The sequence below is a fragment of the Staurois parvus genome, unplaced genomic scaffold, assembly GCF_062004578.1.
Source record: "Staurois parvus isolate SC_StPar_1 unplaced genomic scaffold, SC_StPar_1.0 ptg000401l, whole genome shotgun sequence".
NCBI lineage: Eukaryota > Metazoa > Chordata > Amphibia > Anura > Ranidae > Staurois > Staurois parvus.
This window is the reverse complement of record NW_028318197.1, coordinates 2,656,598-2,678,565: the sequence shown is the minus strand read 5'-3', so window position 1 is coordinate 2,678,565 and position 21,968 is coordinate 2,656,598. Positions and strand designations below refer to the sequence as shown.

Below are 21,968 nucleotides of genomic sequence, written 5' to 3'. Positions count from 1 at the left end.
CATTAACCTCTAATTGGCTGTTTAACCCGTGTGTGTCACCTTGTGTGTCTGTACCAAGGCAAAACATTCCAGGGTATGGAAACTTTTGATACGGGCCATTTGGGTAATTGCTGTTATCATTATGATTTAAAAAGGAGCCAAACAACTATTTGATAATAAATGGCTTCATATGATCATCATCCTTCAATAAAAGAGCATTTTTTGGCATGATCAGTCATATTTTCAATATCAATGCCAAAATTTCACAATTTCTGCCAGGGTATGCAAACTTTTGAGCACAACTGTATGTTGCCTAGAGGGGTCAATTGTTGCTGGGTGGGATCTAGTGTTGAGGGAGGTCTATTGTTGATGGCCTCTGGATGTTCCATTGATTTTGGCTGCTGAGAGATTTATTGTTCCTGACGGGGGTCTATTGTTGCTGAGGTGGGTCTGTTATTGCTGGAGGGGTATTTGTTGTGGGGGGATACATTGTTTTTGGGGGGTGTATTGTTGTTGGCTGCAGGGGATCTATTGTACTGTTTGTCTTGTTATCCCTAACACGTTTCATAAAAATTGCTTAGCACCACAAAATGATACTTGGTTTTGTATTCTCTAAAATGGACGGTGGTGGGAGATGGGTAGAGGGAGGAGACAAGGGGCTACTCAAAAGGGGAAAGTACCTGCCTGTATTTGTGTGTTAACTTTATGTGATCGTGTGAGCTGTGTTTTACATGACAGTCCTTAAAGTCTTTTCACAACAGACTTTAATTTTAGATAGAGCAAAGGAGGGTTAGAACCTCTGCTAGGTTTTTACTGTTGTCTGTGTCTTTTCTGGGGAGATTCACTCGCACTATTTGCCCTGGTATTTTGTGTCTCCGAAACAGAAAATTATAAAACAAACAACATTTTATTTACAACTGATGTCATTATGTCACGTGCGTGACGTCATCATGCTCTACGGTGCCTGGGCATTATATAGGTTTCCTATGGAGTATATTAATGTAACTCACGCAGAAACGCAATGGCGGCATGCTGTAGAGTGTGATGACATCACGCATGTGACATAATTACATCAGAAGAGAATATGCATCATGACGCAATTGTGTGATGACATAATGATTAAAACATATGTCCTAGCCAATGAACGAGAAGAGGAACCTATAAATTACACTTAGTGGGGGGCACCATTTTGATTTTTGTTTTAATTTGAGCACATGCACTGAGCACTTTTATTTTTTTTACCTCTGATGACGCCACAAAATAGGCAGTGAAACATGTTGGGTTTTGGAAATAATTTTTTGCGCTTTATTTGGGGAATCGCCTGGACTTGTGAATGGAGACTGCTATAGGGCTTTGTAGTTGGTGGACGAGGAAAAGTTTGTTGGCAGCTTAGGGATAAAATCAGGCTGGAAATTGGAGCAGTGATGTGTTGGACTTCAGGGAGGTCATGTAAGCCCTTCAGTAGCCACTGACTTTGTTTAGATCTAGCCCACGCTTGTAGTCAACTAAGGGTTGTCTCAAACAGTGGTTATCCCTCACACCCCTTCAATACAAGACAAGGGTTTCTCACCATCTATAGGGGCATTTGCCTCTTCCAACATCCAACTGTAGCCTGTTTAGGAAAATTATATGGAGCAATCTGAGGATGAGATAGTTCCTGGCACATCTATAAGTAGAAACAATGTGAGGTTTATTTACTAAAACTGGAGAGTGCAAAATCAGGCTCACTTCTGCATAGAAACCAATCAGCTTCTAACCTCAGCTTGTTCAGTTAAGCTTTGGCAATAAAACCTGGAATCTGATTGGTTTCTATGTACAAATGAGCCTGATTTTGCACTCTCCAGCTTTAGTAAATAAACCCCTGTATGTGGAATACTGCAACACTACTCTATAGCAGCCTTTCTCAACCAGGGTGCCCAGGCACCCTGGGGTGCCTTGAGGTTTCTTCAGGAATGCCCTGGCAAAATTTCTAAAAATTGCGCAAAACTTGTATACAAGCCTGTGAGTGGAACAAGCCTGCCTTTTAGTTACACAAAGCCACAGGTTTTCATTGTGCACCATTACGACCTTCTAGCCGCCGGCATCCTGACAACCAATAACATCATCAGTCGATAAGGAGCATGTCAGTTGCCTGCACACCATCCTAGTCTGACCCTCCCCTGCCCCTCTCCATCAGTGCTGGGGTCATATTAGCTCAGTGATGGAGAAAAACTGAGGGAGAAGAGAAACATTGGAATACTAGTCAGTGCTAGTGTGCAAAAGTCTATTTGCTTTGGAAGAATAAATCACTTCTAATGTTGGGTGTCCTACATGTGTGGATGTTGCTGCGTTATATAAAACTATCAGAATAGTTTTTCAAATAATAGAATGGGGTGCCCTTTTAAAATTATGGACAGTCTTGAGGCACCCCATTTTAGTATGGGGTGCCTCAAGACTGTCCATCATTTTAAAGGGTGCCTGAAGACTGTCCATCATTGTAAAGGGTGCCTCAAGACTTTTCATCATTTTAAAGGGTGCCTCAGGACTGTCCATCATTGTAAAGGGTGCCTCAGGACTGTCCATAATTTTAAAGGATGCCTTGACTGGAAAAGGTTGAAAAACACTGCTCTATAGGACTGTGAATAAAGACATATGTATACTCTGATAGGTGTGGACATGCATAAACGAAGGCATACCTGACCTCATATTCATCAAAATGCGTAGTTATCCCTGGGTACAGAGTATAGTAACTATTGGCTAAAAGGAAAAATCTTAATGAATTGCGATACGTAACATAGCAATGGCCGCAATTGCATACACTTAATTAGTGTTCATTTATTTTTACAGTACCAATAACTGAAATTTGTTTTTGGCCGAAGTTCAGCTTTAAATATTTTCACATTGGAGACCCATTACATGTGCTGTTGGGAAATGCATCATTCTATTAGGCTTTCACAATCATCATTAAACTGACAGAATAACCACAGATCACCTTGCCCTTTTTATCATCTGGGCCTGCCAGGAATGAAACAGGTTTCCAGACTAGTACGTCCATGTGGGTGTGTCTCTCTGTACAATCATATTTTAAACTTACATATTGCTATGCTTGGTGTCCACATATCCAGGTGTGAGGAAGCAGTTGACATCTCTGTACAGAACACATAGCTGTCAGAGGGAAAAATGGCATCCACAGGAATACAGGTGCCAGGCAACTACGAAGTACCGGACATTCCCTATGGATTTGGAGTTTTTAGAACATTTCCTTATGCATTCATTCCTTTAGAACTGGTAAGTTAATCACCTTTTATGTGTTAGATTATTAGCACACATGAATTATGGACTAAGGAATCCCATACATGTCCTAACAGATTAGCTGGCTGCTTATACTGACATTTGCAGCTGTCAAATGTTCTAAGTGTGCAGCTTGTACAGATTGTATGCATACTATGTACAGAGGATATTCTCACTTTTAAAAGTCAATAGATTTGTATTAGTTTCAGAAAAAGAAATTAAGTACAAACATTCATTCATTATTCTTATACATTTTGTAGGGCTGTGATTGCACATTTATGCTTTAATAGTGTGTAAAATTTTAATATAGGAATAACCCACACGCATGCTGTTTAGAGGAACATTACTGTTTTTTGCCTGATAGTCATTAAAGTTTATGAGACCCAAAAGTGAGTTGGAAACAGAGGAGGAAGACTAACTTGGAAAGACAGAGAATATTTATTCTTTTATCTCCTCTCACCTTAGATAATCTCATTCTTTTATTAGGAATACAGGCGTACCTCGGTTTACGAATTTAATTAGTTCTGTGGGACTTTTTGTATTGTGAAAAATTCATAAACCGAAACGCGGTTTCCCATAGGAATGCATTGAGAACCAATTAATCCGTTCTGGGGGTCAGAAAACAGTAAAAAAAAAGTCTTTTATCTGTTCAAAACTCTTTATAAAGTGAATTTTAAAGGCATAAATACTGTACAGGGACATGCTTAAAAATTAATTCGTAAATGCACTGAAAACCAATTACTCTGTTGCGGAGGTCAGAAAAAAGTCAAAAAAAGTTTTATCTGTTCAAAATCCTTTATACAGTGCACTTAAAAGGCATAAAGGGACATGATTAAAAAAAAAATTGTAAATGCATTGAAAACCAATTAATCCGTTCTGGAGGTCAGAAAAAAGTAAAAAAAAGTCTTATCTGTTCAAAACTCTTTATAAAGTGCACTTTAAAGGCATAGTACTGTACAGGGACATGATTAAAAAAAATTAGTAAACGCATTGAAAACCAATTAATCCGTTCATATTGCGAAAAAAATTTGTAAACAGAGCCATTATTTTCAATGGATTTTCATTTGTAAACCGAAAATTACATTAACTGAGGCGTTTGTAAACCGAGGTACACTTGTATTCATATAAGCTTTCTCTACGAATGCTATTACAGTGCAATTTAGGACCTAGAAAATAGTTTCCATTATTTCTAAAAGAATTATGTATGAAAAATAATGATAGCAATGGACATAAAAAACAACATCTATGGCCTCATTCACAGGGGCGTATCTATGCGTACACCCATGCAAAGGGCCATCCTTGTCCGCATGGGATGCATAGGTGTTCCATGCATCTGCATGCAGGCAGTCTCATTCCTGTCTATTGGGATGCAGTGGCTGCATGACAATGCGACATCCGTGCAGATGCATTCCCCCAAACTCACACTATCTGTGTATCATGTAAGCTCAGGTCCATGGACTTGGATCATTTCACAATTCTATACATTTTTCAAAGTTGGCTATCTATCAGTCGAAAATACATTTAGAGTCACCATCACAGTCATATCAGTGTGCAGGACTAGACCTAATTCCATCCAGTTGCTTTAATTTTAATATCAGGAACAGTATATATATTATTTTTACAGTATGACATCTTATATAAGTCACACTCCAGGAGCAATCAGTTTTTTACTCTTTTAACATTAATAGCCCATATTTCACTGAAAATGGAATCAGTGACATCAAAGGGGATTTTTAAATCTATTAATGATTGTTTAGGAGTAAATCCAAGAGCAGAGAAATAAGACTACCACTGATACTTTTCTTTCTGATAAAGGCCTGGCTGTCATGGGGGATGCATTGGCTTCAACATTTTCTGAGTCACTGATCTAGAACAGATATGCAAATCCTGACTTCGCTGGTTGCATACTTGTTCCAGGTCAGAGATAGCAAGAATACTAGCAGTCTCACAATAAGGTCAGCAATGGTCTCTATGTCTTTGACAACAGGCTTTCTTAAATCCTAGCTGCAGAGTGTATCTTTGAGTCAGAGCGTACAACCTCTGCAGTTCTTTTGTTGTGGTTTATAGTGGAGATAGAGCTCCTTACACACACATTTCATACACGGAAGGATTAATTTGGATAATTCTGTTTGATGCTTTATTCTTGGGAAGGTTTTCATTGTGAATAATGGCTTGCCTGAGCACATATATGCATTATAAAAATGTACTTCTTCAGGGACGGACACAGGAATGATATACACAGCTCAGTTATTAACAAGCTTTTGGGTTTTACAATATTTATACGGTCCTAATGAAGAATACCTGCTGTGGGGAATGAAATAGAAGCTGAAAGCTGCAGCCTTCAGTCTCTATTTCATTCCCCACAGCAAGTCTTCTTCATCAGGACAATATAAATATTGTAAAACATCCAATATGGATCACATCCAATAGATACTGGAGCCCTTGTCCATTTTTTTCTAAACAGTCCTCTTTATGACTAGAGGGAGTGCTTGGTAGTCCTGGGAATCATTTTAGAATGTGAAAGAGTAGAGGCTCTAAGTTTATAAGGTTGTACATTATTGAGTGATGTGCAGCCTGAACAGTCTCAATTCCTTCAGTAAAATCCCCTTGTCTACAGGTCTGGGGAAACTGAGATCTTTTAGATATCTTAGAAACTTGGGCTGATTTACCAAAGGCAAATAGGCTGTTCACCCTGCAAGAGAATCTTTACTTAACCAAGTGAGAATGATAATCTGAACAATAATCTGATCAGTAGTACACAGCTTTTGACAGCCAATCACGACAATTCATGCGAAGGGATAAGTGTGAAAATTTTTCTCATACGATATCAGATCGTACGATTTTCATTTAATCAGTACAGTAGTCGTCTGAAAATACAATACATTACATTACTTTCAAAATTCTTTTCTTTCGAACGAGAATTTTCATAAGTTTAGTACCATTTTCATTTTCGATATGGAGACTAGTATTAAAAAAAAAAAGGATGATCATTCGTCCGACATTCTTATCGTGTGTACAAGGCATTAGATACCTGAAAATGTGTCAGGTTTATGTGACAATGGAGGTGCTGGATATCTATCATGTACAGACTATGTTGTTCCAACAAAACATACTCAGAAGGCACTGGAAATGTTCAAATGTGCATGTGAAGACATTTTTAAACAAGCTCAATAGCTTTGGCGAGGCACCCATACAGCAAGGCTTCCCTCAGCGGGCACCCATCAATAGTTCAAACCACTGAAATACAGAAAGGAACACCACACCAAAACTGGGTGAAATGGTTCTGGATAACATTAATTGTAGGTAAATAAGTCCTATAAAAACAGCCAACGTGTTTCAGTGCCAACGATACTTTCACTTCTTTAGGGCTCAAAACAGGATAAAACTTAGATGGACTTAGAAAAAACTGTGACTTCCCAGATTTATATTAAAACCAGTATTGAACTCTTTACATGGAGGAACAACTTGACAGCAAACTGAGCAGCAAAACTATTTTGACTATATTATTCTTCACTATCAGTGCAGAAACAGTAACAATCTTTATTCCAGTTCTTATTTTTTTGAACATATACATACATACATGCTATATAACGACATTCATGTAAATGGGTATTTTGGATGAGAAAACTTTCTGTGGTTGGATTTTCTGATTTTTAAAGTTTCTTCTATGCTTACTGTTGGAAGCCCCTGCATCTAGTGGCTGTCTGTATAAAGAGTTCTTGGACACTGGCATATTAAACAAGGCTCCACATCAAATGGCATGGCTAATATGGGAAACAGGACAACCGAAAGTAATGCTAAACCTTAGTTTATAGTCAGAAATCTCTAGCCCGTAAATTCCTATGTGACCTTACCCAGGGTAGGTTCAACCAGTAAAAAACTCATTCACAATTGTTATGTGTTGCTAGTTTCAGTATTTACTCACTTAAGCCTTTTATTGTATTTTGGCATTGGGTGTGTATAGTGTATGTGACTTTTCTCATTCCATCTTAAGTATCTCATTAGATAAATAGACAAGGCTCACTTACATGTTAAGTCAGGCAGCAATAACAGAGTTTGTCATTTTCATATTGTGTATTTAGCTGCAGTGATTTGCAAAGTAACCTCAAGTGTTCCCTGCTTTTTTTACTTTCTTGTTCAATAAGTGTGTCTAGCATGATGAAAGGCATTCTTCATAACTGAATTGGGGCAAGACATCAAAACTGTAGTATGCTTTATATTTGTAGTGTGCCTAAGTTTGAGATCTTTGGTATGAGACCCCATTCACACTTTAGCATTTTTCGGCTTGAAGCTCAACACTCAGAAACGCTCAACAAGTAAAATCCTATTATTTCCAATAGGCCCTGTTCACACTTGATCGGTCTGTCACCTGTATCAAAACAGCTGTTTCTCATTCTCAGTATTTGCACTACTTTTCAGGCAGATCTGAGTATTTTGTCTCCATAGACTTGACTGGAAAATGCCTGAACAGTGGGAATGAGCATTTTTTCAGACGTTTTGAGCTCAAACAGCAGTTATTTCTATCTCTATTGGCCACAGCAAAAACGCCTAAATGAAAATCGCCTATAATATTTGCAAATCTGCTATAAAAAGAAATGCTCAAAAAGCCTGAAAAAAAGTTTGAAAAAACACTCAGCTCAGTGTGAATGTAGCCTGAGAGGTGCTTTTAGTCCAAGTGACTTCAACTTTAAAAAGTTGATGGTGAGCATTAACTGGTTTTGCACATACAAGGTGATATGACGCAAAAAGGTACCTACAGTATATTGCATTTATGACCAACTCATTGCCACATCAAAGACCATAACATGGATTCAATAATACCCACAAACCAGAATCGGAAGACTGTGGTTTGTTAGTAGTACATGAATTACATAATGATTCTGCAAGTCGTTATTTAATGCACAGTTCACTTTACAGACTCATTTCTCCTTCGAGGAGATCTGTTCACTAAGATCTACCTGACAATTAATTGTTGCATATACTACTTTTACATAGTGAGATCTACTAATTGTTTTAGGCCCGGTTCACACTAGTGCGGGCCGTGTGGCTCGTATTTGTGTGGGCACTGTGCCTGCATTTCACGTAAGGAAATGGTACATACACCTTTTCCAAAATGCATCAGTGGGGAAAAAGACCATGAGGTTTCTGTGCGGTTCCCGAACTTGCGATCACACTGTAGGATGACATGCATGGGGGCGCCGTTCAGAATGAAGGGCACCCCCCACGTCTCGCAAGAGAAAAGCAATACAGCTGCAGGTATTTGCAGGTATGGGAACAGGTGTGATTTCTGCACCCGCAGCCAGCCCGCAGCCTGTGTGTAGTGTGAACAGGGCCTCAAAGTGGTTCTAAACCCAAAAACAAAAAAATGTATATATTGGAGACTACCAATTCATAGATGTTGTGGTTGTATTATTTTCTATTTTTTCGGGCTTTTGATCTTTTATTATCATCTGTTGATAAAGCCAGTAAGTCTGTTATTTTTCAGCTTCCGTTATCAGACCAAGCTGTCCAGCAAAAGTGTCAGAGGGTAAAATGTGCTGATGTATTGAGAAAAGGGAGGATATGGGAAGGGTAGGAAGAGAGAAGTGGGTGAAAGGGGGAGAGAAGTGGGAAGAGGAAGGAAGGAAGGAAGGAAGGAAGGAAGGAGAAGGGAAGAGAAGGATAGGGAGATGAATGGAGAGGATAGAGGGAGAAAGAAGAAGTAAAAAATGGATGGGGAGGGAGGGGATGATGGTATCCAGAGAGGTCTCAAATGATTAGGGCCAGAAGGCGGCTTCAGATTCCTAATATGGTGTTTATACATTAAGCAGTGGAAGTGCCATGTATCTGTGATGCCCATGTAGTTCCAAAGTTTTCTTACCTACCATAGAGTGTGGCTGTAAGGCCCTCCATGCGTATAATATCATTTACTTTGTTGAACCAGAGAGATAAATCTGGGTGCAATGTTTGCATCTGTTTATCTAAAATGCAAGAGAAGTAGCATTAAATCTAAAAACAACATTTTTATATAATGTAGGTTACCAATCCCTAGATGTGGATTTGTTTTTTTTTTCTTTTATCTTACCCTGGTGATTCAGCCAGTAACACGTTTCCTGTCTTAAGCTGGCCATGCATTAATCATGTTTTGTTCAAGCAGTGGGTTGAATGAAAAAAAAGAGATCTGTTTCCCCCATCCACACATTTGATGTGGATGGAGGAATCACTCCCGCTGTGCTATTGTGCTCTGACGGTGGGGAGCCTTCCCCGCTCTCAGAACACATTGATCAGTGTTGCTGGCTATAGTCAGTGGCACTGATTGTTCATGAAAAACCCTACAGGCTGGTTTTACCCAAGTCGATCGGGAGATTGACTTCTATACAACCAGCCTGCCCACACATGGATTGAAATTTGTCCAGTTCAGCTTTTCAGTCCATATATAGCCACCTTTAAGGTGTCTCCACTTCATCATAGCTACAATGGATACATTGGACAGCAGCATTGCCAGTCTGGGGAGAAGGTAATGTTAGAATAGCAGACTAAGATGGACTTGACAAACGTGTTAAAACTGAACTTCAACTAACACTCATCTATAATTTGGATTACGTTGCCAAAGCTTGGTGTAGTAGCCTATTGTAATTTATAGGTTATCTTGTTATTGAAAACATCCACTGCAATGTATTGCTGAGAACCAATAGAAGACAATAGGCCAGGATTTCTCAAGTGTAAGGAGCATTCTTCCCTCATTATACATTAATGTATCATGAGTTGTAGATATAGTAGTACTTTTTAGCATGGGTTCCCTGAGACTGGAAAGTTATTTCAAGGGTTCATCTGTGTTGAAAATGTTGAGAAAGGTTGCAATAGGCAGTTGCTGCCTGAACACAGCCTATAGCGTACACCCCAGAATGTCTCCATTACTTGCTTATATCATTGGCTCACAGAATTTCTCAACAGTTTTTAAATACTGCAACCAATAATCAGAGCAAAAAGACCCTCCCACTTATCACTCAGGAAGCAGAAACTGATTGGGATCCTTGTGTTAGTTTCTATAGAACAGCAAGTATAGTAAAATTTTACAATGAAATTTGCAATCCTTGCAATGTATATAACTTCCCCAGCATAGGTATTTACATTGTAAGATTAATCATGGAATATTATCAAATACTTTTTTTTTGTGATGGACTTTTTCTTGCGTTGTTGTGCATAAACATTCTTCAAATATCCTATAGAGTAACTGTGCACATAAAGCTAAAGTTGTCAGATTGAATTTATTCCTAATCCTATTTGTAATGGACAAAAATGTTCTGTTTAATCTATGTTATTGTCTGTTCTTTGGCTAGCTTTACAAGCAAACTGATTGGGATAGAAATGATCTTCCCAGTGGGAAATCCTGACATATTACAGTTGTGCTTACGAATTTACATACCTTTGGCAGAATTTTTAAAATGTTAGCAATTTTTGATGCACCAACTGCATAAAACAGCCCATTTAGAATGTGCCAAACAGCACCTAGAGAATCCTCAAAATTTCTGGAACAAAATCATTTGGAGCAATGAGACAAAAACTGAACTTTACAATCACAACCATAAATGCTATGTTTAAAAAGGAGTCAACAAGACCTACGAAGAACAGAATGCCATACCTAATGTGAAGCATGGAGGTGGATCTCTGCTTTTCTGGAAGGGGGGGTTAATGAGCAACAGCAGCACAGCAAATATACTAAAAATAAATGTCAAGATGATCACAGCATATTATCAGAAAATGGAGGAAAAATTTGTATTCATCAGCTCAGGAGCTGTACATCTGGTACATTTGGACATTCCAACATGACAGTGATTCAAATCATAACATCAAGCCAACTTTCAGTGGCTGGAGCAGAACAAAATTGAGATTCTAGAGTGGTCATCACAATTAGAGATGAGCGAAGAAATGAAAAATTCGATTCGACTGATTCGGCGAATTCGTGGACAATATTCGATTCGAGTCGAATAAATTCGCTGTGAATTTAACTTAAAAAAGGGTGTTTCTAGGCTTCAGAGAGACTTAATATTAGTGCAGAACACTGTACCTTTAATTTAAATGCCCTTGGAGTCTGCTGGGGAAGAGAAATAATACTGTCAGTCAGTATGACATGCAGATGAGTGCCGTCGATCTTAGAATCACCGCACACTTCACTCATTTGGGCAGTCACGGGGCCAAAACCAGAGTGTGGAGCCACAGTGTGGCGGTGGAGGCAGCAGCAATGGGAGGCCATACAGCACCCTATGACAAAAATGGAAACCACCAGCAGTGTGAGGAGACCTGAAAGTGGCACATGGCAGAGTGTGGCGATAGAGACAGCAGCAATGGGAGGCCGTACAGGGACCCATGACACACTCTGGACCTGGCAGCAGCATGAGGAGGCGGTACAGGGGCCCATGACAGATTACGGGCCTGGCAGCAGCATGAGGAGTCGGTACAGGGGCCCATGGCAGATTACGGGCCTGGCAGCAGCAATGGGAGGCCGTACAGGGACCCATGACACACTCTGGACCTGGCAGCAGCATGGGGAGGCGGTACAGGGGCCCATGACAGATTACGGGCCTGGCAGCAGCATGAGGAGTCGGTACGGGGGCCCATGACACACTCTGGACCTGGCAGCAGCATGAGGAGGCGGTACAGGGGCGCATGACAGATTACGAGCCTGGCAGCAGCAACTTGGACAGGAGGACGTTCAGCTTCTGCACCGTCGGGTGCGTGCTCGCAAACTGTTGTCTCTTGGAAACGGATTCCAAGAAAGACTGCTGACGGAATCCGTGAAGAGGAGTAGCAGGAGAAGGAGCATCTGAACGAGCGGAATATGCCAACAAGCGACAACAGTGGCCCATGACAGATTACGGGCCTGGCAGCAGCATGAGGAGTCGGTACGGGGGCCCATGGCAGATTACGGGCCTGGCAGCAGCTATGGGAGGCCCGTAATCTGCCAGCACCCTATGACAAAAAATGGAACCCACCAGCAGTGTGAGGAGACCTGAAAGTGGCACATGGCAGAGTGTGGCGATGGAGACAGCAGCAATGGGAGGCCGTACAGGGACCCATGAGAGACTCTGGACCTGGCAGCAGCATGAGGAGGCGGTATAGGGGCCCATGGCAGATTAGGGGCCTGGCAGCAGCTATGGGAGGCCCGTAATCTGCCAGCACCCTATGACAAAAAATGGAACACACCAGCAGTGTGAGGAGACCTGAAAGTGGCACATGGCAGAGTGTGGCGATGGAGGCAGCAGCAATGGGAGGCCGTACAGGGACCCATGAGAGACTCTGGACTTGGCAGCAGCATGAGGAGGCGGTATAGGGGCCCATGGCAGATTAGGGGCCTGGCAGCAGCTATGGGAGGCCCGTAATCTGCCAGCACCCTATGACAAAAAATGGAACACACCAGCAGTGTGAGGAGACCTGAAAGTGGCACATGTTTGGGGCATGATTCATGGCGGATTTAGTCAGTTGTGTCAGGAACTGGTGGTTTGAAATCCAGACTAATCCACGCCTGATTCATTTTCACAAACGTGAGTCTCTCCACACTTTGGGTGGACAGTCGTGTCCTCCGCGGAGTTGCAATACCTCCTGCCGCACTAAACACGCGCTCCGATGCCACGCTACTGGCCGGGCATGACAGCCTTTCAAGGGCAAATTCAGCTAGTTGGGGCCAAAGGTCAAGTTTCGTTGCCCAGTAGTCAAGGGGATTGTCTACCTCGGTTGGCAGGGTGCTGTCCAAGTAGGCCTAAGCCTGTTGTTTGAGGTCCTGCTCCAGGTCCACCTGATGCTGCTGCTGCTGCTGCGGCTGGTTAGTAGTTTCCTCACTGCGCTGGTGAAGAAAGCTACTCATCATCGACTGCAGACTGAGGCAGCCGCTGCTGGTGGAGCTGCCACTGCTCCTACCACCCCACCCCTCCCCTGCTGCCATGGCAGCGGAACACGAGCGCACAGGGCCCACAGTGTCTGAGGATGGACGTTGGCGCAGACAGGCAGAGACCAGCTGACTACATAGGTGTTTTTTATAGTACGTTATTTTGGCCTCCCTCTCAGCAGGTGTGAAAAAGGCCACCATTTTTGAACGGTAGCGAGGGTCCAACAAGGTGGACAGCCAAAAGTCATCCCTCTGTCTGATGGTTATTATTCGGCTGTCGCTACGCAAGCAACCGAGCATGCTATGGGCCATTTGTGCCAAGGAATGCGAGGGACTCCCTGCCTCCATCTCCACAGCATACTGCCACGGTGCGTCTAGGTCCTCTGTCTCCTCTTCCTCCTCCTCTACCAGATGCTCCTGCTCCTCCACTCCTGTCCGCTGAGTGGAAAAACCACCCATTTCACTCAATAATTCCTGAGCACCAATGTCCTCCTCTACCTCCTCCTCTTCTTCCAGTCCTGCCCCCACAGGGGCCATGTGGCGTTGAGATCTGTGCGCCACGTCTACCGCACCCTGACCAGCCATTGTTAACAGCATTTGTTCCAGGACGTGCAACAGAGGAATGACGTCGTTCATCCCATAGTCCTGCCGACTCACGAATAGCGTGGCCTCCTCAAAGGGCCTGAGCAAGCGCAGGTGTCACGCATGAGCTGCCAATGGCTGACATCTAAGTTACACAGGGAGTACCTTTATCTGCTTTTAACATCAGGAAATCTGTGATGGCCTTTTGCTGTTCGTAAAGGCGGTCTAACATATGTAGGGTTGAATTCCACCTTGTTGCAACGTCACAGCATGAGGAGTCGGTATAGGGGCCCATGGCAGATTAGGGGCCTGGCAGCAGTTATGGGAGGCCCATAATCTGCCAGCACCCTATGACAAAAAATGGAACACACCAGCAGTGTGAGGAGACCTGAAAGTGGCACATGGCAGAGTGTGGCGATGGAGACAGCAGCAATGGGAGGCCGTACAGGGACCCATGAGAGACTCTGGACCTGGCAGCAGCATGAGGAGGCGGTATATAGGGGCCTACGGCAGATTAGGGGCCTGGCAGCAGCTATAGGAGGCCCGTAATCTGCCAGCACCCTATGTCAAAAAATTCAACACACCAGCAGTGTGTGAGGAGACCTGAAAGTGGCACATGGCAGAGTGTGGCGATGGAGACAGCAGCAATGGGAGGCCGTACAGGGACCCATGACAGACTCTGGACTTGGCAGCAGCATGAGGAGGCGGTATATAGGGGCTTATGGCAGATTAGGGGCCTGGCAGCAGCTATAGGAGGCCCGTAATCTGCCAGCACCCTATGTCAAAAAATTCAACACACCAGCAGTGTGAGGAGACCTGAAAGTGGCACATGGCAGAGTGTGGCGATGGAGACAGCAGCAATGGGAGGCCGTACAGGGACCCATGACAGACTCTGAACTTGGCAGCAGCATGAGGAGGCGGTATATAGGGGCCCATGGCAGATTAGGGGCCTGGCAGCAGCTATAGGAGGCCCGTAATCTGCCAGCACCCTATGTCAAAAAATTCAACACACCAGCAGTGTGAGGAGACCTGAAAGTGGCACATGGCAGAGTGTGGCGATGGAGACAGCAGCAATGGGAGGCCGTACAGGGACCCATGACAGACTCTGGACTTGGCAGCAGCATGAGGAGGCGGTATATAGGGGCCCATGGCAGATTAGGGGCCTGGCAGCAGCTATGGGAGGCCCGTAATCTGCCAGCACCCTATGTCAAAAAATTCTACACACCAGCAGTGTGTGAGGAGACCTGAAAGTGGCACATGGCAGAGTGTGGCGATGGAGACAGCAGCAATGGGAGGCCGTACAGGGACCCATGACAGACTCTGGACTTGGCAGCAGCATGAGGAGGCGGTATATAGGGGCCCATGGCAGATTAGGGGCCTGGCAGCAGCTATGGGAGGCCCGTAATCTGCCAGCACCCTATGTCAAAAAATTCAACACACCAGCAGTGTGTGAGGAGACCTGAAAGTGGCACATGGCAGAGTGTGGCGATGGAGAAAGCAGCAATGGGAGGCCGTACAGGGACCCATGAGAGACTCTGGACCTGGCAGCAGCATGAGGAGGCGGTATATAGGGGCCCATGGCAGATTAGGGGCCTGGCAGCAGCTATGTGAGGCCCGTAATCTGCCTGCACCCTATGTCAAAAAATTAAACACACCAGCAGTGTGAAGAGACCTGAAAGTGGCACATGGCATGAGAGACTCTGGACCTGGCAGCAGCAGGAGGAGGCGGTATAGGGGCCCATGGCTGATTAGGGGCCTGGCAGCAGCTATGTGAGGCCCGTTATCTTGCAGCACCCTATGTCAAAAAATTTAACACACCAGCAGTGTGAAGAGACCTGAAAGTGGCACATGGCAGCAGAGTGTGGCGATGGAGACAGCAGCAATGGGAGGCCGTACAGGGACCCATGAGAGACTCTGGACCTGGCAGCAGCAGGAGGAGGCGGTATAGGGGCCCATGGCTGATTAGGGGCCTGGCAGCAGCTATGTGAGGCCCGTTATCTTGCAGCACCCTATGTCAAAAAATTTAACACACCAGCAGTGTGAAGAGACCTGAAAGTGGCACATGGCAGCAGAGTGTGGCGATGGAGACAGCAGCAATGGGAGGCCGTACAGGGACCCATGAGAGACTCTGGACCTGGCAGCAGCAGGAGGAGGTGGTATATAGGGGCCCATGGCAGATTAGGGGCCTGGCAGCAGCTATGTGAGGCCCGTAATCTGCCTGCACCCTATGTCAAAAAATTTAACACACCAGCAGTGTGAAGAGACCTGAAAGTGGCACATGGCAGCAGAGTGTGGCGATGGAGACAGCAGCAATGGGAGGCCGTACAGGGACCATGACAGACTCTGGACTTGGCAGCAGCATGAGGAGGCGGTATATAGGGGCCTATGGCAGATTAGGGGCCTGGCAGCAGCTATGTGAGGCCCGTAATCTGCCTGCACCCTATGTCAAAAAATTTAACACACCAGCAGTGTGAAGAGACCTGAAAGTGGCACATGGCAGCAGAGTGTGGCGATGGAGACAGCAGCAATGGGAGGCCGTACAGGGACCATGACAGACTCTGGACTTGGCAGCAGCATGAGGAGGCGGTATATAGGGGCCCATGGCAGATTAGGGGCCTGGCAGCAGCTATGTGAGGCCCGTAATCTGCCTGCACCCTATGTCAAAAAATTTAACACACCAGCAGTGTGAAGAGACCTGAAAGTGGCACATGGCAGCAGAGTGTGGCGATGGAGACAGCAGCAATGGGAGGCCGTACAGGGACCATGACAGACTCTGGACTTGGCAGCAGCATGAGGAGGCGGTATATAGGGGCCTATGGCAGATTAGGGGCCTGGCAGCAGCTATGTGAGGCCCGTAATCTGCCTGCACCCTATGTCAAAAAATTTAACACACCAGCAGTGTGAAGAGACCTGAAAGTGGCACATGGCAGCAGAGTGTGGCGATGGAGACAGCAGCAATGGGAGGCCGTACAGGGACCCATGAGAGACTCTGGACCTGGCAGCAGCAGGAGGAGGCGGTATAGGGGCCCATGGCTGATTAGGGGCCTGGCAGCAGCTATGTGAGGCCCGTTATCTTGCAGCACCCTATGTCAAAAAATTTAACACACCAGCAGTGTGAAGAGACCTGAAAGTGGCACATGGCAGCAGAGTGTGGCGATGGAGACAGCAGCAATGGGAGGCCGTACAGGGACCCATGAGAGACTCTGGACCTGGCAGCAGCAGGAGGAGGTGGTATATAGGGGCCCATGGCAGATTAGGGGCCTGGCAGCAGCTATGTGAGGCCCGTAATCTGCCTGCACCCTATGTCAAAAAATTTAACACACCAGCAGTGTGAAGAGACCTGAAAGTGGCACATGGCAGCAGAGTGTGGCGATGGAGACAGCAGCAATGGGAGGCCGTACAGGGACCCATGAGAGACTCTGGACCTGGCAGCAGCAGGAGGAGGCGGTATAGGGGCCCATGGCTGATTAGGGGCCTGGCAGCAGCTATGTGAGGCCCGTTATCTTGCAGCACCCTATGTCAAAAAATTTAACACACCAGCAGTGTGAAGAGACCTGAAAGTGGCACATGGCAGCAGAGTGTGGCGATGGAGACAGCAGCAATGGGAGGCCGTACAGGGACCATGACAGACTATGGACTTGGCAGCAGCATGAGGAGGCGGTATATAGGGGCCCATGGCAGATTAGGGGCCTGGCAGCAGCTATGTGAGGCCCGTAATCTGCCTGCACCCTATGTCAAAAAATTTAACACACCAGCAGTGTGAAGAGACCTGAAAGTGGCACATGGCAGCAGAGTGTGGCGATGGAGACAGCAGCAATGGGAGGCCGTACAGGGACCATGACAGACTCTGGACTTGGCAGCAGCATGAGGAGGCGGTATATAGGGGCCCATGGCAGATTAGGGGCCTGGCAGCAGCTATGGGAGGCCCGTAATCTGCCAGCACCCTATGTCAAAAAATTCTACACACCAGCAGTGTGTGAGGAGACCTGAAAGTGGCACATGGCAGAGTGTGGCGATGGAGACAGCAGCAATGGGAGGCCGTACAGGGACCCATGACAGACTCTGGACTTGGCAGCAGCATGAGGAGGCGGTATATAGGGGCCCATGGCAGATTAGGGGCCTGGCAGCAGCTATGGGAGGCCCGTAATCTGCCAGCACCCTATGTCAAAAAATTCAACACACCAGCAGTGTGTGAGGAGACCTGAAAGTGGCACATGGCAGAGTGTGGCGATGGAGAAAGCAGCAATGGGAGGCCGTACAGGGACCCATGAGAGACTCTGGACCTGGCAGCAGCATGAGGAGGCGGTATATAGGGGCCCATGGCAGATTAGGGGCCTGGCAGCAGCTATGTGAGGCCCGTAATCTGCCTGCACCCTATGTCAAAAAATTTAACACACCAGCAGTGTGAAGAGACCTGAAAGTGGCACATGGCAGCAGAGTGTGGCGATGGAGACAGCAGCAATGGGAGGCCGTACAGGGACCATGACAGACTCTGGACTTGGCAGCAGCATGAGGAGGCGGTATATAGGGGCCCATGGCAGATTAGGGGCCTGGCAGCAGCTATGTGAGGCCCGTAATCTGCCTGCACCCTATGTCAAAAAATTTAACACACCAGCAGTGTGAAGAGACCTGAAAGTGGCACATGGCAGCAGAGTGTGGCGATGGAGACAGCAGCAATGGGAGGCCGTACAGGGACCATGACAGACTCTGGACTTGGCAGCAGCATGAGGAGGCGGTATATAGGGGCCCATGGCAGATTAGGGGCCTGGCAGCAGCTATGTGAGGCCCGTAATCTGCCTGCACCCTATGTCAAAAAATTTAACACACCAGCAGTGTGAAGAGACCTGAAAGTGGCACATGGCAGCAGAGTGTGGCGATGGAGACAGCAGCAATGGGAGGCCGTACAGGGACCATGACAGACTCTGGACTTGGCAGCAGCATGAGGAGGCGGTATATAGGGGCCTATGGCAGATTAGGGGCCTGGCAGCAGCTATGTGAGGCCCGTAATCTGCCTGCACCCTATGTCAAAAAATTTAACACACCAGCAGTGTGAAGAGACCTGAAAGTGGCACATGGCAGCAGAGTGTGGCGATGGAGACAGCAGCAATGGGAGGCCGTACAGGGACCATGACAGACTCTGGACTTGGCAGCAGCATGAGGAGGCGGTATATAGGGGCCTATGGCAGATTAGGGGCCTGGCAGCAGCTATGTGAGTCAAGTGCCAAGTGCGATCAACCTCCTCATCATCAAGTAGGGTCTCCGCCTCACTACTAGCCCCCTCGGCTGCGTCTGGGTCAGGAGACAGACCTGTCTCTAGACCGGCTACCGAGCCACTCTCCTCGCCAGTACTTGTTCGCTTGGCTGCTGAAAAGGCCGATGTCTCCCCCCGTTCCTGACCGCCCTCTGTTAGCTCTTCCTCACTGTACAGTGGGGCTGAGCCCACAGCATGCGATACTTCGCTTGGTGAGGGAACAGCAAAGGACAGGGGCAGGTAGAGGACACGTGATTTCAGTGGGCTTGGTCCCGGGCCATGCCAACTAACGGTTGTGTCTGACGTACCCACCGACCGTTGGCTGTAGGTGTCAGAGGTGACCTGGGAAGAGGAAGACGACCGAGCCAACCAATCAATGACGGCAGGGTTGTCGGTGGAGACACGACCGCTGGATGACACCGGGAGCACTGGCCTCTAGCTGCGAATACTGCTGCCTCGACCCCTTCCTCTGCTGCCACGTCTGCTCGCTCCTAAAACATTGCCTCCTCTGCCACTCCTCTGCATGTTGTCTGACATACTATTTAATTCAACGATTAGGTGTCCCTGAGTAACAATTCTCTGGCACTCAGTAACAATTCTGTCTGTCCCTGAGTATGAATTCTGTGGCCCTGAGTAACAATTCTGTGTCTGTGCGAGTAACAATTCTGTGTCTGTGCGAGTAACAATTCTGTGTCTGTGCAAGTAACAATTTTGTGTCTGTGCGAGTAACAATTCTCTGGCACTCAGTAACAATTCTGTCTGTCCCTGAGTAACAATTCTCTGGCACTCAGTAACAATTCTGTCTGTCCCTGAGTAACAATTCTCTGGCACTCAGTAACAATTCTGTCTGTCCCTGAGTAACAATTCTCTGGCACTCAGTAACAATTCTGTCTGTCCCTGAGTATGAATTCTGTGGCCCTGAGTAACAATTCTGTGTCTGCGCGAGTAACAATTCTGTGTCTGTGCAAGTAACAATTTTGTGTCTGTGCAAGTAACAATTTTGTGTCTGTGCGAGTAACAATTCTCTGGCACTCAGTAACAATTCTGTCTGTCCCTGAGTAACAATTCTCTGGCACTCAGTAACAATTCTGTCTGTCCCTGAGTAACAATTCTCTGGCACTCAGTAACAATTCTGTCTGTCCCTGAGTATGAATTCTGTGGCCCTGAGTAACAATTCTGTGTCTGTGCGAGTAACAATTCTGTGTCTGTGCAAGTAACAATTTTGTGTCTGTGAGAGTAACAATTCTCTGGCACTCAGTAACAATTCTGTCTGTCCCTGAGTAACAATTCTCTGGCACTCAGTAACAATTCTGTCTGTCCCTGAGTAACAATTCTCTGGCACTCAGTAACAATTCTGTCTGTCCCTGAGTAACAATTCTCTGGCACTCAGTAACAATTCTGTCTGTCCCTGAGTATGAATTCTGTGGCCCTGAGTAACAATTCTGTGTCTGCGCGAGTAACAATTCTGTGTCTGTGCAAGTAACAATTTTGTGTCTGTGCAAGTAACAATTTTGTGTCTGTGCGAGTAACAATTCTCTGGCACTCAGTAACAATTCTGTCTGTCCCTGAGTAACAATTCTCTGGCACTCAGTAACAATTCTGTCTGTCCCTGAGTAACAATTCTCTGGCACTCAGTAACAATTCTGTCTGTCCCTGAGTAACAATTCTCTGGCACTCAGTAACAATTGTGTGTCTGTGCAAGTAACAATTCTGTGTCTGTGCAAGTAACAATTTTGTGTCTGTGAGAGTAACAATTCTCTGGCACTCAGTAACAATTCTGTCTGTCCCTGAGTAACAATTCTCTGGCACTCAGTAACAATTCTGTCTGTCCCTGAGTATGAATTCTGTGGCCCTGAGTAACAATTCTGTCTCTGTGCGAGTAACAATTCTGTGTCTGTGCAAGTAACAATTTTGTGTCTGTGAGAGTAACAATTCTCTGGCACTCAGTAACAATTCTGTCTGTCCCTGAGTAACAATTCTCTGGCACTCAGTAACAATTCTGTCTTCCCTGAGTAACAATTCTCTGGCACTCAGTAACAATTCTGTCTGTCCCTGAGTATGAATTCTGTGGCCCTGAGTAACAATTCTGTCTCTGTGCGAGTAACAATTCTGTGTCTGTGCAAGTAACAATTTTGTGTCTGTGAGAGTAACAATTCTCTGGCACTCAGTAACAATTCTGTCTGTCCCTGAGTAACAATTCTCTGGCACTCAGTAACAATTCTGTCTGTCCCTGAGTATGAATTCTGTGGCCCTGAGTAACAATTGTGTGTCTGTGCAAGTAACAATTCTGTGTCTGTGCAAGTAACAATTTTGTGTCTGTGAGAGTAACAATTCTCTGGCACTCAGTAACAATTCTGTCTGTCCCTGAGTAACAATTCTCTGGCACTCAGTAACAATTCTGTCTGTCCCTGAGTAACAATTCTGTCTGTCCCTGAGTATGAATTCTGTGGCCCTGAGTAAGAATTCTCTGGCACTCAGTAACAATTCTGTCTGTCCCTGAGTATGAATTCTGTGGCCCTGAGTAACAATTGTGTGTCTGTGCAAGTAACAATTCTGTGTCTGTGCAAGTAACAATTTTGTGTCTGTGAGAGTAACAATTCTCTGGCACTCAGTAACAATTCTGTCTGTCCCTGAGTAACAATTCTCTGGCACTCAGTAACAATTCTGTCTGTCCCTGAGTATGAATTCTGTGGCCCTGAGTAACAATTCTGTCTCTGTGCGAGTAACAATTCTGTCTCTGTGCGAGTAACAATTCTGTGTCTGTGCAAGTAACAATTTTGTGTCTGTGAGAGTAACAATTCTCTGGCACTCAGTAACAATTCTGTCTGTCCCTGAGTAAGAATTCTCTGGCACTCAGTAACAATTCTGTCTGTCCCTGAGTAACAATTCTCTGGCACTCAGTAACAATTCTGTCTGTCCCTGAGTAACAATTCTGTCTGTCCCTGAGTATGAATTCTGTGGCCCTGAGTAAGAATTCTCTGGCACTCAGTAACAATTCTGTCTGTCCCTGAGTATGAATTCTGT

At 45.5% G+C, this 21,968-nt stretch overlaps 1 protein-coding gene across 1 annotated transcript in view; it reads left to right on the top strand.

Annotated features, from left to right (window-relative positions):
- Positions 1–3,058: 3,058 nt before the first annotated feature.
- Positions 3,059–21,968, top strand: part of LOC149455273 (MAL-like protein) — a 61,053-nt gene continuing 42,143 nt past the window's right edge. Inside the window, exon 1 of the mRNA XM_089686504.1 lies at positions 3,059–3,246. Coding sequence (XP_089542630.1) covers positions 3,139–3,246 — 108 coding nt within the window. The 5' untranslated portion in view covers positions 3,059–3,138. The remainder of the gene's footprint in view (positions 3,247–21,968) is intronic.